The sequence below is a fragment of the Pteropus alecto genome, unplaced genomic scaffold (assembly GCF_000325575.1).
Source record: "Pteropus alecto unplaced genomic scaffold, ASM32557v1 scaffold78, whole genome shotgun sequence".
Lineage (NCBI taxonomy): Eukaryota > Metazoa > Chordata > Mammalia > Chiroptera > Pteropodidae > Pteropus > Pteropus alecto.
The window spans coordinates 16273354-16284489 of NW_006443124.1; the positions used below are offsets into that span (position 1 = coordinate 16273354).

Consider the following 11136-nt stretch of genomic DNA (forward strand, 5'->3'; position numbering starts at 1 on the left):
CGGCCCCGCCGGCGCCCGCCGCGCTCCTGGGGAAATGAGGCTCCGCAATGGCACCTTCCTGACGCTGCTGCTCCTCTGCCTGTGCGCCTTCCTCTCGCTCTCCTGGTACGCGGCGCTCGGCGGTCAGAAAGGTGAGCCCTCCCCGCCGGGCCCGCGCCCCGCGGCCCGAACCACACTGGGGCGCACCTGGGCGCCCGCAGCCAAGCAGGTCCGGGTAGTAGCCGCGGGAGGCAGCCGGAAGCCGACGCCGGAGCCCCTTCCCCGCCCGTCAGCACGGGAGTACGCCCCTCCCATTTTCTCCCCCACTTGTTTGCTGCCGAAATAACGAAATTCTCCGGTCCGCGTTGGGCCGCCTGGCAGAGCAGTCGCCGGGTCCCTCATCCGGCGCTGGGACCCGCCTCCGTGAGTACAGTTACGCCCCTGCTAGCGGTGGTCGCTCCCACTGGCCAGCTGGGGTCCTTGGAGTTCTCAGAAAGGGACAGAGACACAAGGTCACAGCGGTGGCAGTACCAGGTGGTTCCCAAGATACCAGCTCCAGGCACCTGGGCAGGAGCAGACACTGTGTTCCTGAGACAAGTGTGACGGGGCAGCCAGACATCCAGGCAATGACCTCCACCCCAGTTCACTGCAGTGCTGCTCCCTGGGGCCTCGGCAGCCCTCCTCCATGACATCTGGCCCTAGGACTTCTCCATAGGGCCCTGGGTGCTGGAGCAGCCTTCCTGTGGCTGCTGGCCTGGGAAGACATGGGGGGCCGCCCTAAGCTTGCTACCCGTTAACTCACTTAGTGTGGTCTCACTGAGACATCACCTCCCACTTGAAGTTTGGCAAGCTGGCCAGTCCACCACCATGGCGCTGAGTCTGGCCGGCACATTTGGAGGTGAGGTATGGAGGGAGACAGTCCCCAGCACTGGCTGGAATCGCCTGGTGTTGGCTGGGATGTCTGGGGCTGGGGAGGCCCTTATCCACCCAGCCTGCAGTCCAGGAGGCACTGGGGAAAAACTGCTTCCTTCCTGCCTCCTGGTCTTCCTGCAGAAGGCCTAAACAGGATCAGACTGAGGCCAGCTTACCCTCTGCTTCCCTCCCATCGCCTGCTTCCTTGTTCGCTCTTGTGCACTAAAAAAGGCAGCTGGGGCAGGAGCTAGAGCCTTCCTGACCCCCCCATGCCTCAACAGCCCCCCACCTGGTTCCTGCCTGTCCAGCCCTACCTACTGCAGTCCTCCTGTCTGATGGAAGCCAGGGGCTCTGACGCGATATCCCTAGGGCTTGGCGCAGGAAGGGCATGGCTGGGGAATAGTTCTCCGTAGGTCTCTAGTTGGGGTGTGTCACCCAGGAGAGGGCATAGCTGGGGCAGTCTCTGCAGGTGGGGTATGTCACCCTGAGAATGGCATTTTGGACCCTTGAGAAAGTGGTCATGTAAACAGACTTGGAGCTACTCCATGTAAGCATGGAGGCCCAGCTAGGGCTGTATCTGACAGGCTGGGCACATAGGTCCAATTGTCAGTGAGTGCTGAGCCCCTGCACCCTGTTCTTGGCCAGACTACAGTTTCTGTGTGCCTCTTGCAGCAGCCACCTGCCCTCAGCCTGATGTCAGGAGCTGCAGTGTAAGCCCCACCAGAACACCTTCTCTGGAGGCCTGGTTGGCCACAGGGAGCCAGTGTCCAGAGCAGCAGAGGGGATTCCAGTGGCTCCATTCAAGTTCCGCTCACTCTAAAGGGGGCATCAAGGAGGCTGGTACTCAAGGGCCTGGGGAGCAGGAGAGCACCCGCAGCCAAAGAATTGTGGGGCTCAGATTCAGGGGTCCTCATACCTGCAGCACGGAAGCCCAAGAGTCTGTGAGGCATGGGGTGAGAGCATGACCTGGGTCTTTCTTGTCATGAGCTGTCAGTGTTTCTGAGGGCAAGGTCATTGGAGGACTCAAGCCTGAATCTGGGCTCTTATGGCACCCCTTCTCATTCTTACATGTAGACAACAGTATAGAATGTGTGGGGAAGCCAGACTGGACCCTGGCTTCCAGTTTGCAGTGAGTGGGGAGCTCAGAATAGGATTGGCCCAGTACAGATACTTAAGGGAAGGGCAGATGAACCCGGGTCTGTAGGGAAGGGAGGATGTGGGCAGGGAGCCAGAAAGGAAGGAGGCGACAGGAGCAGGCGGCATCCTGGAAGCCCAGGGCCAGGAAGGACATGTGGGTCTTGGCATGATGGGCCCTGGATATGGGTTTCACATCCAGCCTTGACTGAAATTGTGCAACAGCTCTGCCGGGGCTCAGATTGTAGCCCTTAGCCAAGTGTCTGCTGAAAGCCCGTCCCCAGGGAGGACAACAGACCCTCCAGGGAGCTGGCTTCAGCCACATGGCACCCCCCAGCGTCCCAGCCTGTACTTCAGCAGTGATGGCCACTCCCCTTGACCACTGGGAGTGAGGGTACAGGTCCTGGAGGAGGTGGACGCCCACCCCTTAGCAGCCAACCTTCCCTGGGCCTGGCTCCAGCCTGTGCCCCTCTGAGCCTGTTTCCCTCTCCCTAAGTATGAGGCATGAGGTCTTTTTATTACAACTAAGAGGGGACCAGGGGGAAGATTGTGGTCTGTGGGCCTCAGGTGTACTGATTATTCTGACTTCAGTGTGTGGGGGTGGGGAGCCTCCAGTTCTGTGGCCATAGCTGCAGTCCTTCCCTGGGGCCAGCCGTTCCCAGAGCCAGGCCCCAGCCCCACCTCCCTGGGGTAAGAAGGTATGATGGAAGAGGCCAGGTCCCCTCAGCCCTAGCCCCCAGGGACTTCTACCCTGCCCACCCCCCACCCCCAGAGGCCAGGGTCTCCCAGGCCTTTCCCAGGCTGCCTTCCCAGCCCACTTACTACTCATTCCAACCACCTCTGGCCTAAGGCTCAGCTCATGGGGAGGCAGGCACAGAGCTTGAGGTTCTGGCTTTGACAGGAAAGGACAGAGTGGACCCACGAGCAGGAAGCCAGAGATGAGGGGCAAGCTGGGGACCTTGCAGGCAGCAGGCAGGACAGGAGCAGGGGCAGGGTGCCGAGGGACAGGGCCTGCAGTGTTCAGGGAAATGACAGAAGGGCCGCGTGGGCAGGAGCCAGAGCTGGGAATGCCTAGGGCCTATGCCACTTAGTAAACAGAAGAAGCCCAGGACCAGGGGAAGGGAGGTCCTGGGAAGGACAGCAGGGTAAGGAGTAGGCTATGCTCAGGCCTTGGTGGTCGGGGAGTCCACCTGGGCAAAGTAAGGTTGACAGAGCTGTCTATTTAAAGATCAGAGAAGAGGGGATGAGACAGCGACAGCAGTTGCAGGGGGAGCGGTGAAGTCTCACTCCCCTCCCCCTACTTCACAGAAGCCCATTGCAGGGGGCTGCCTTGGACAAGACCCAGTGGCTTCAATAGGTAGGTGAGCAAAGACTCAGGAGGGAGGCCACCTGCCATGTCCAGGTGTCCAGGTAGCTCTGAACTCCTTCCTGCTGGGCTTCGGCACCTCTAGCTCCCCTCCCCTCCTTGAACTTTGGGGATGGCTAGCTGCTGTTTAAGGGGTCAGGTTTCCAGGGTAACCTGGCCTTGGAACCCAGCACAGCACACTAGAACATCCGGTAATCTGATTCCTCCCTCCTCCCACCTCAGGGCTGCCCCAAGCTTGGAAGCTTGTAGTAGCCTAGACCTTTAGCCCAGGGCAGTCTGGGTGTGTGTTGGGAGAGTGGGGGAGAGTGGGGCAAACTGGGTATGGAATGCTGCAGAACAAATGGGGTGTGTCCTGAGGTAACTAACTTTACCTTGGCTGTGACCCCTGGTGCTCATGGCTGTGGGGCGTGCTACCGTCCCAGGGCATTCTGGGAGCAATGACCCCACTGGGGATCCAAGAGCAGAAGAGCTGTCTGGGAGTGGGAAAGGAGTTCTAGAAGGCTTCCTGGACTTGGAGACTTTAAAACCAGGCCTTGAAGGCTACGTGGATGTTCGTTCGGAAGAGGAAAGGGTTCCAGGCAGGAGAGACCACAGCATATGTGAAGACACAGCCATTAGGCACGGATGAGGGGTTGTGTGTGACAGCAAATGAAGAGGGCAAGTAAGACCAGAGGCCCGGAGTGCACAGCCCGCCAGGAACCACAGTACCAGCCACAGGCAGGGATGTTGTCTGTCTCATTCTTGCTCCCTGGTCCCTGCCTGACCACTGGAGCCAGGTACAGGCCCCTGGGGGTCCCTGTCCAGGGATAGGCAGCCCTACCTCTGTGCTGCTGCGGGCCCCTGCATCCGATGCCCACAGCTGGGGCCCAGCCGGAGATTCTGACACTGGTTTCCAGAGAAGCAGGCCACAGAGTCTTCAGAGCGGGTCCCGTCTCTGCCACTGACACACTGAGTGACCCTAGACTACTTTCTCAACATCATTTGCTCATTTGAGTGCTGGGGGCAGAACTGCAGCAGCAACCCCCTGGGGCTAATGTGAGACTGAGGGAGTTCCAAGGTGGTGCCTAGTGCAGGAAGAGCAACAAGGGACGAATGGGTACTAGGGGCATACTGTCACAGACCCTGTTCTCAGGCTCAGTCCTACTTGGAGGAGGGGAAGTAGAGTCCAGGGACGTCATCCATCCCCAGAGCTGCCTTGGGGATGGGCTGCCTGTGATTGCCTCTATGAAGGGGGGTAGGGAGCAGGGAATGCTGGGCACTAAGAAGCCCCTTGAAGAAGGATTGAGTCCTTGTTCCATGGTTGGGACCTTAGGTGTCCCATCCCCTGGAAGGAGCAGATGATGCAAGGAAAGCCAGAGGGGACTTTGGGAGCCACTAGATGGAGAAGATCAGTCTGAGACTTTCCAGCCCCTGCTTATTGTCCCACCTGGGGCTAAAAGTGGTCCTGCAGCCCTCCCACTTCAGATGCCTTCTCAAAGGAGAAAATAACTGCGGGGGGAGGGAGGAGTACTGGACAGGGCTAATCCTCTCCAGTGGAGGCTTTTCTCCCCCATGTGTGTCAGTGTGACTTCAGTGACCCTTATGTAACCCCAGAGAGTGCACGTGTGGCAAGCACGAGAACAAATGTAGATAGCTATCACACAGATGGGCATGTAGATGTGTGCTCTGGCACCCTCAAGGGGTAGACCACCCCCTGGTGACAGCATGTGGACCACCCACAGGTGATGTGGTAGATGTGTACCAGCGGGAGTTCCTGGCCCTGCGCGACAGGTTGCACGCTGCTGAGCAGGAGAGCCTCAGGCGCTCCAAGGAGCTCAATCTGGTGCTGGACGAGATCAAGAGAGCTGTGTCAGAGAGGCAGGTACTGCGAGACCGAGATGGCAATCGTACCTGGGGCCGCCTGACTGGTGAGTGTCCCAGCAACACGGCAGGAGAGGTGGGGCTGGTGGCAGGTCACTTATCTTTTCTGACCCGTCCTTTTTTGACTCACCCAGAAGACCCACGCCTGAAGCCGTGGAACGTTTCGCAGAAGCCTGTGCTGCATCTGCCCACTGTCTTCCACCACCTGCCGCACCTGCTAGCCAAGGAAAGCAGCCTGCAGCCGGCTGTGCGCGTGGGCCAGGGCCGCACCGGAGGTAGGCGCAGGGCCAGGAAGGGCTGGGGTGTGGTCCTATTGTTGTGCCTAATTGATCCTCTGCCCCCCGCAGTGTCTGTGGTGATGGGCATCCCCAGTGTGCGGCGCGAGGTCCACTCGTACCTGACGGACACGCTGCACTCACTCATCTCGGAGCTGAGCCCACAGGAGAAGGAGGACTCAGTCATCGTGGTGCTGATTGCCGAGGCGAGTGAGCTGGGGGCACAGGGTCGGGGGATGCATGACAGTCAGAGAGGGACACATGACACAAATAACAAGAGAGAGATGAAGAGAGAGCAACATTCCAGAGGAAAAGCTATCAGAAGTTCACTGTCATTCACAAATTTATCAAGATAAAAATTTAAAAGGAAAGAAACATTTCGCAGCCCCTTGTGGAGATACCAGTTACCTACTGTGCCTCACCCCATCGCCGAGGTACCCCAAAGAGTGTTTTCTGAGGCATCTGTGGTCCACATGCCCAGCCTTACTCCACCTTGAGGATGGAGGGCTCCCTCAATGTGTAGGGTTTTCTGAAGCCCTCCCCGCTACCCTTAGCCCCATCTCCCAGGCATTTGGGGGGACAGCTGGGCTTAGGGAGGACACTTGGTCTCCCCACAGACTGACTCACAGTACACCTCAGTGGTGACGGAGAACATCAAGGCCTTGTGAGTACTGGCATGGGATAAGCTGGGGAGGGCATCTCCTTTGTGGTTGTTGGGCCGGCAGGTGCCAGCCTTCCCACAGGACAGTTCCTTCTCCAGGGGAGAGTGCTTCCCCTGTCAGAGGCATTGGGTGTGTAGAGGTGGCCCAACCCCTCCGGGGCCCCATTTCCCTACTAGGCTGGGTATAGTGTGGGGATGTCTGCCTGGTGGGCCTTAAAAAATGGACGGAGACTGGCCAGCTCGGCTCTAGCCGTGTTCTGGACCCTAGAGGCTGCATACCCATTGGGCCTTCCTGTCCCCCAGGTTCCCCACAGAGATCCATTCCGGGCTCCTGGAGGTCATCTCCCCTTCCCCTCACTTCTACCCTGACTTTTCCCGCCTCCGAGAGTCCTTTGGGGACCCCAAGGAGAGAGTCAGGTACTAGCACTCTTCCCACACCCCCAGCAACCTTCACACCTGTGCTGAGAGCCCATTCTGTTGGCTGCAGTGCCCCCACATTCCAGTGGAGGACCCCTGCATGGAGGGAGGGTTCTACCCACCCAGTACGTCTGTGGCAGCCACACTGGACGGGAAGGGGGGTATGGTTCTGAGCTCCTGAGGCCCTGGCCCGCAGGTGGAGGACCAAACAGAACCTCGATTACTGCTTCCTCATGATGTACGCACAGTCCAAAGGCATCTACTATGTGCAGGTCAGCACAACCCTGCTCTGCCCCGCCCAGCTCCCAGCAGGTCCGGAGGGAGGGTCCCCATCCTGAGTCCCGCCCCCTCCTACCCCCTGCTGTGCAGCTGGAGGACGACATAGTGGCCAAGCCCAGCTACCTGAGCACCATGAAGAACTTTGCGCTGCAGCAGCCTTCGGAGGATTGGATGATCCTGGAGTTCTCCCAGCTGGGGTTCATTGGTGACTGACTTGCCAGAGCCCCTCAGTCTTCCCCCCTCCCTCCTTCCCCTGCCCAGTTCCCTGGATTGGCCACTGCAGCCCCACCTGACCTGTTCTCACCTGCCCTCAGTCACCATCACTGTCTACCCCCTGGTGCCATCACCTGCCTGCAGTAACCACAGGGTTTGCTGTGGGACCCTCCCAAGTAGCCCCCCACAGGGATTAAGAGGAAGGAATGTAGGGCAGAGCTGCCCACTCAGCACCCCTTCTTTCTACGTCTCCCCCAGGGAAAATGTTCAAGTCGCTGGACCTGAGTCTGATTGTGGAGTTCATCCTCATGTTCTACCGGGACAAACCCATTGACTGGCTTCTGGACCACATTCTGTGGGTGAAGGTCTGCAACCCTGAGAAGGATGCGGTGAGTGGGGCTGCGCAGAGGTGGGCGCGGCAGCGGGGCACGCGGCCTCTGGCCTCTTTTGTGGCCACAGGCATGCGCCTGGCTGCAAGGAAGAGGTTCTGCTGGCTGGGGAGGCCCTGTCCTGGGAGGCGGGTGGAGCTGAGCCCAGGGTGTTGCCCACCTTCCACAGAAGCACTGTGACCGGCAGAAGGCCAACCTCCGGATCCGCTTCAAGCCGTCCCTCTTCCAGCACGTGGGCACTCACTCGTCGCTGGCGGGCAAGATTCAGAAACTGAAGGTGGGCTGAGTCCAGGAAGAGGGTGGGCTGGGGTGGGGCAGGGGGTCGGCAGGACAAGTCCGGGGCCCATTCTAGCAGTGCTGTCCCTTGGGGGCTGCAGGACAAGGACTTTGGGAAGCAGGCACTGCGGAAGGAGCATGTGAACCCGCCCGCTGAAGTGAGCACGAGCCTCAAGACGTACCAGCACTTCACCCTGGAGAAAGCCTACCTGCGTGAGGATTTCTTCTGGGCCTTTACGCCTGCTGCAGGGGACTTCATCCGCTTCCGCTTCTTCCAGCCACTGCGTCTTGAGAGGTGTGTCAGCACCCACAGGTCCACATTGGGGGAGGGGCGGGTGGCTACCAGACCTCACCACAAATTTCTATGACCCTATCAAATGACTGAACCTTACCACGCCTGTTTCCTTACCTAAAGAGTGGGGTGCATAGGGTAGCTACCTTGTAGAGATTATGTCAGACAGTGTCCACAAGAGCTCAGTGATATTACCTATCACCATCATCCCTATGACAAGGCCTTGGTTGCACAGCCCAATAGCTGCCCCTGGCGGTACCCAGCCTCATCCAGCACCCAAGGCCCAGGCCAGGCCTTTTCACTAGGGGCAGTGCCCATCCTGCAGCATCTCACAGGCCTGCCTGGCCGCAGGTTCTTCTTCCGCAGTGGGAACATTGAGCACCCAGAGGACAAGCTCTTCAACACGTCTGTGGAGGTGCTACCCTTTGACGTGAGTGTGGCGGGGTGTGGGTGTGCACTGAGGCTGGCCGGCCCTTCCCATAGCTCCTGGCTTCAGCCCCTTGATTTGCCCCCAGAACCCCCAGTCGGACAAGGAGGCCCTGCAGGAGGGCCACGTAGCCACCCTCCGGTATCCGCGGAGCCCTGATGGCTACCTCCAGATAGGTGAGTGCTGTTGGCAGGCAGAGGTGTGGGGACAGGCTGGACTGAGCAAGGACCTGGGGGTAAGCTCTCAGTGCCGCCCTCCCGCAGGCTCCTTCTACAAGGGTGTGGCAGAGGGCGAGGTGGATCCTGCCTTCGGCCCCCTGGAAGCACTGCGCCTCTCCATCCAGACAGACTCGCCCGTGTGGGTCATTCTGAGTGAGGTAAGGCAGGACAGGGCTGGGCACAGGGACGGGAGCATTTTCCCATAGCTAGATGGGCCAACTCAGTAGTCCCTGCTGACTCTGGGCTGGCTCTTTCAGATCTTCCTGAAGAAGGCTGACTAAGGCGGGGCTTCTGAGAACTGGCCCTGAAGCCCAAGAGGCCCGGCATGTCTTCGCTGCTGCCCCCGGAGGGCCAGGCGTGACAGACCCAGCCTGAAGGGTTGTTCCTGGCACTGCTCAGCGGCCTGTGGGGTCGCCGCTGGCCCGGAGGCCCCAGGAGCTGGTGCTGCCCGCCCACAGGGCCGAGGGAGGAGGTGGCAGTCCCCACACTGTGCCTGAGGCCGACCTGTGCCGCCCAGAATCGTTCGCAGCCAGCAGGCTTGGGCCAGGCCATTTTAGAAGAGCTTTTTCCTGGGCGCCCGCGGTCTCCGGCGCGAACACTGGAATGCATATACTACTTTATGTGCTGTGTTTTTTATTCTTGGATACATTTGATTTTTTCACCTAAGTCCACATATACTTCTATAAGAGCGTGACTTGTAATAAAGGGTTAATGAAATCTGTGCCTCACATGGGGTGCTCTGAGCTCCAGCTGGTGGAGGGAAGCCAACTGGTGAAGGGAGGCGGGGTGCCAGGTGATGCTACCCTGAGGCCACCCACTACCACGTCCAGGCCAATCCATGCAGCAGAACTATCCCTAAGTGCAGCTCTGCCCATTTTCCCAGGACCATCTGGTGTGGGCCTGGGCCACCTTGAAGGGTCTGCCCACTTGCGAGCGTGCGGGGGTGGGGAAGACCACGGAATCCGAGTACTGGTGCCCAAAGTTGTCCCATCTCTACGGGGGTTTCCCCAATCGCACCACCTACCTCTCATAACCCCACCTGCTAGCGCGGGAGCCCCTCAAACAGAAGGCATTCCCCCCATCTTTTCGTTACCCCTCTTTAGAGAGTCTCAGCCTTGCCCTTGTCCAGGTCCCCAGGGCCCCCCATTCCCGCCCTTCTCTGACACATTTTAGGGCCTCGCGCTCACCTCGAGGGCCTTTGCACACACTATTGCCCTGCTTGGAAAGCTCTCTGCCATCTGGGCTAAAAGTCACCTCTTGAAGGACGTTCTGTTCCGCCAGCAGAACATCCCTGGGTCTGGGCGCCCAAAGTACCTGGACGTTTTCTTGTGCCTGTCATAAAACCACTGACCACACTCATCATCCTCACGGCCCCACAGCCCCCCGGCAAGGTTCCCTGAACGCCTACACAATTCTAGACTCCAGGGACCCAGTGCTGATAAGAAAGGGCCCTTGGTATCGGTTATGAAGGCCCGGGGATGAGGAATAGGGTGGCTGAGGGGCAGGCCTCAGAGGAGCGGGGACAGGCAAGGAGAGCGCTGACTTCAGAGAGGAGCCGTGGGATGAACCTCGGCGGGGCAGAGCCGCCCGCAGACCAGCCGTGTTGCTAGGAGCAGGGCAAGAGAGCACTGGGTCCGGGACGGGATCGAACCCCTGCCCGGCGGAAAGGCCGTTTCCTTCCTCGGCCCGGCCCCCGCCGCCCCCAAGAAGCCCACCTGACGGCTGAGGCCCGGGGCCGAGCCTCTCCAGGTTCCATAGCCCGCGGAGCGCGACCCCATTTGACCCAGAAAGCGCATTCGGAGTCCGGCCACCGGCACTTTATTATTAGAGTCTGGGAAAGGAAACGAGGCACCCTCCGCCGTCCTCCAGGCGGCCCTGGCTCTTCAGCCCCGCCGACCTGGCGTCCTCGGTCTCAGGCCTTGGGCAGCAGTGTCCCGAGCCATCCCAAGAGCGTGGCGCGCAACTCGGTCGGGAGGAAGTGGACGACTAGGCCGAGCGCCGCCATCGCCACCAGCAGCCAGAGCGCGCACGCGCTCGCGTACAGGGGAGCCAACCTGCGGGGGGCGCTCAGCCGGAGCGGGGCAACGCAGCAGCCCCGCCCTCGGCTCACCAGCCTCAACGAGACTTCCGCCAGGGCCCCGCCCACTTGCCCCCACCTCCCACTGGTTGCCTCATCCAACCCGCCATCCTCTGCCCGCCCACCAACCTCCTTTCCCTTCCCTAGTTCTCACCTTTCCTGCGCCGAGCGCGAGTACCCCTTAAAGTAGCGGAGGCGCTCGAATAAGTAGACCAAGCCACATAGGGCCGCCACACCTGGGGAAGGGTCGAGCGGGGCAAGGTGAGCGCACTGGCGCGGGGATCCCTGGGGTTCCAGTGCATGCGCCCCTGTCCCACTTCCAGACCTTCTTGGAAGAAGATGCCGGCCACCCAGACCCAGA

The 11136-nt window shown here is 60.0% G+C and overlaps 2 protein-coding genes and 1 long non-coding RNA gene across 5 annotated transcripts in view; 1 reads left to right on the plus strand and 2 right to left on the minus strand.

Annotated features, from left to right (window-relative positions):
- LOC107196492 overlaps positions 1-189 on the minus strand; it is a 3232-nt gene extending 3043 nt beyond the window's left edge. The window contains exon 1 of the long non-coding RNA XR_001517881.2: positions 55-189. This is a non-coding gene — a long non-coding RNA (uncharacterized LOC107196492). The remainder of the gene's footprint in view (positions 1-54) is intronic.
- Positions 7-9426, plus strand: MGAT4B (mannosyl (alpha-1,3-)-glycoprotein beta-1,4-N-acetylglucosaminyltransferase, isozyme B). 3 transcript variants are annotated; one of them, XM_006923248.1, is made up of 15 exons: positions 7-131; positions 5113-5298; positions 5386-5526; positions 5599-5732; positions 6144-6190; positions 6491-6604; positions 6801-6876; positions 6974-7088; positions 7355-7485; positions 7655-7762; positions 7863-8056; positions 8405-8483; positions 8569-8656; positions 8744-8856; positions 8956-9426. In XM_006923248.1, the coding sequence occupies exons 1-15, from the start codon at positions 35-37 to the stop codon at positions 8977-8979; spliced, it is 1647 nt and encodes a 548-aa protein (XP_006923310.1). In that variant the 5' UTR covers positions 7-34; the 3' UTR covers positions 8980-9426. The 3 variants fall into 3 exon arrangements, with proteins under 3 accessions (XP_006923310.1, XP_015453540.1, XP_015453541.1); XM_015598054.1 differs by having other exon boundaries at positions 5389-5526; XM_015598055.2 differs by lacking the exon at positions 6491-6604 and having other exon boundaries at positions 8956-9415.
- Positions 9427-9564: 138 nt separating this feature from the next.
- Positions 9565-11136, minus strand: part of LTC4S (leukotriene C4 synthase) — a 3620-nt gene continuing 2048 nt past the window's right edge. The window contains exons 3-4 of the mRNA XM_006923362.2: positions 10930-11100; positions 9565-10752 (exon numbers count right to left, since the gene is read on the minus strand). Of these exons, the coding sequence (XP_006923424.1) occupies positions 10611-10752; positions 10930-11100 (313 nt within the window). The 3' untranslated portion in view covers positions 9565-10610. The remainder of the gene's footprint in view (positions 10753-10929; positions 11101-11136) is intronic.

What these genes read in the sequence shown, in the direction of transcription:
- MGAT4B (XM_006923248.1), top strand. Translation starts at nt 35, where the DNA reads ATGAGGCTCCGCAATGGCACCTTCCTGACGCTGCTGCTCCTCTGCCTG. An exon ending in GGGCCAGGGCCGCACCGGAG is followed by an intron (nt 5,527 to 5,598) that starts GTAGGCGCAGGG and finishes TGCCCCCCGCAG; the next exon opens with TGTCTGTGGTGATGGGCATC. An exon ending in GACCCCAAGGAGAGAGTCAG is followed by an intron (nt 6,605 to 6,800) that starts GTACTAGCACTC and finishes CCTGGCCCGCAG; the next exon opens with GTGGAGGACCAAACAGAACC.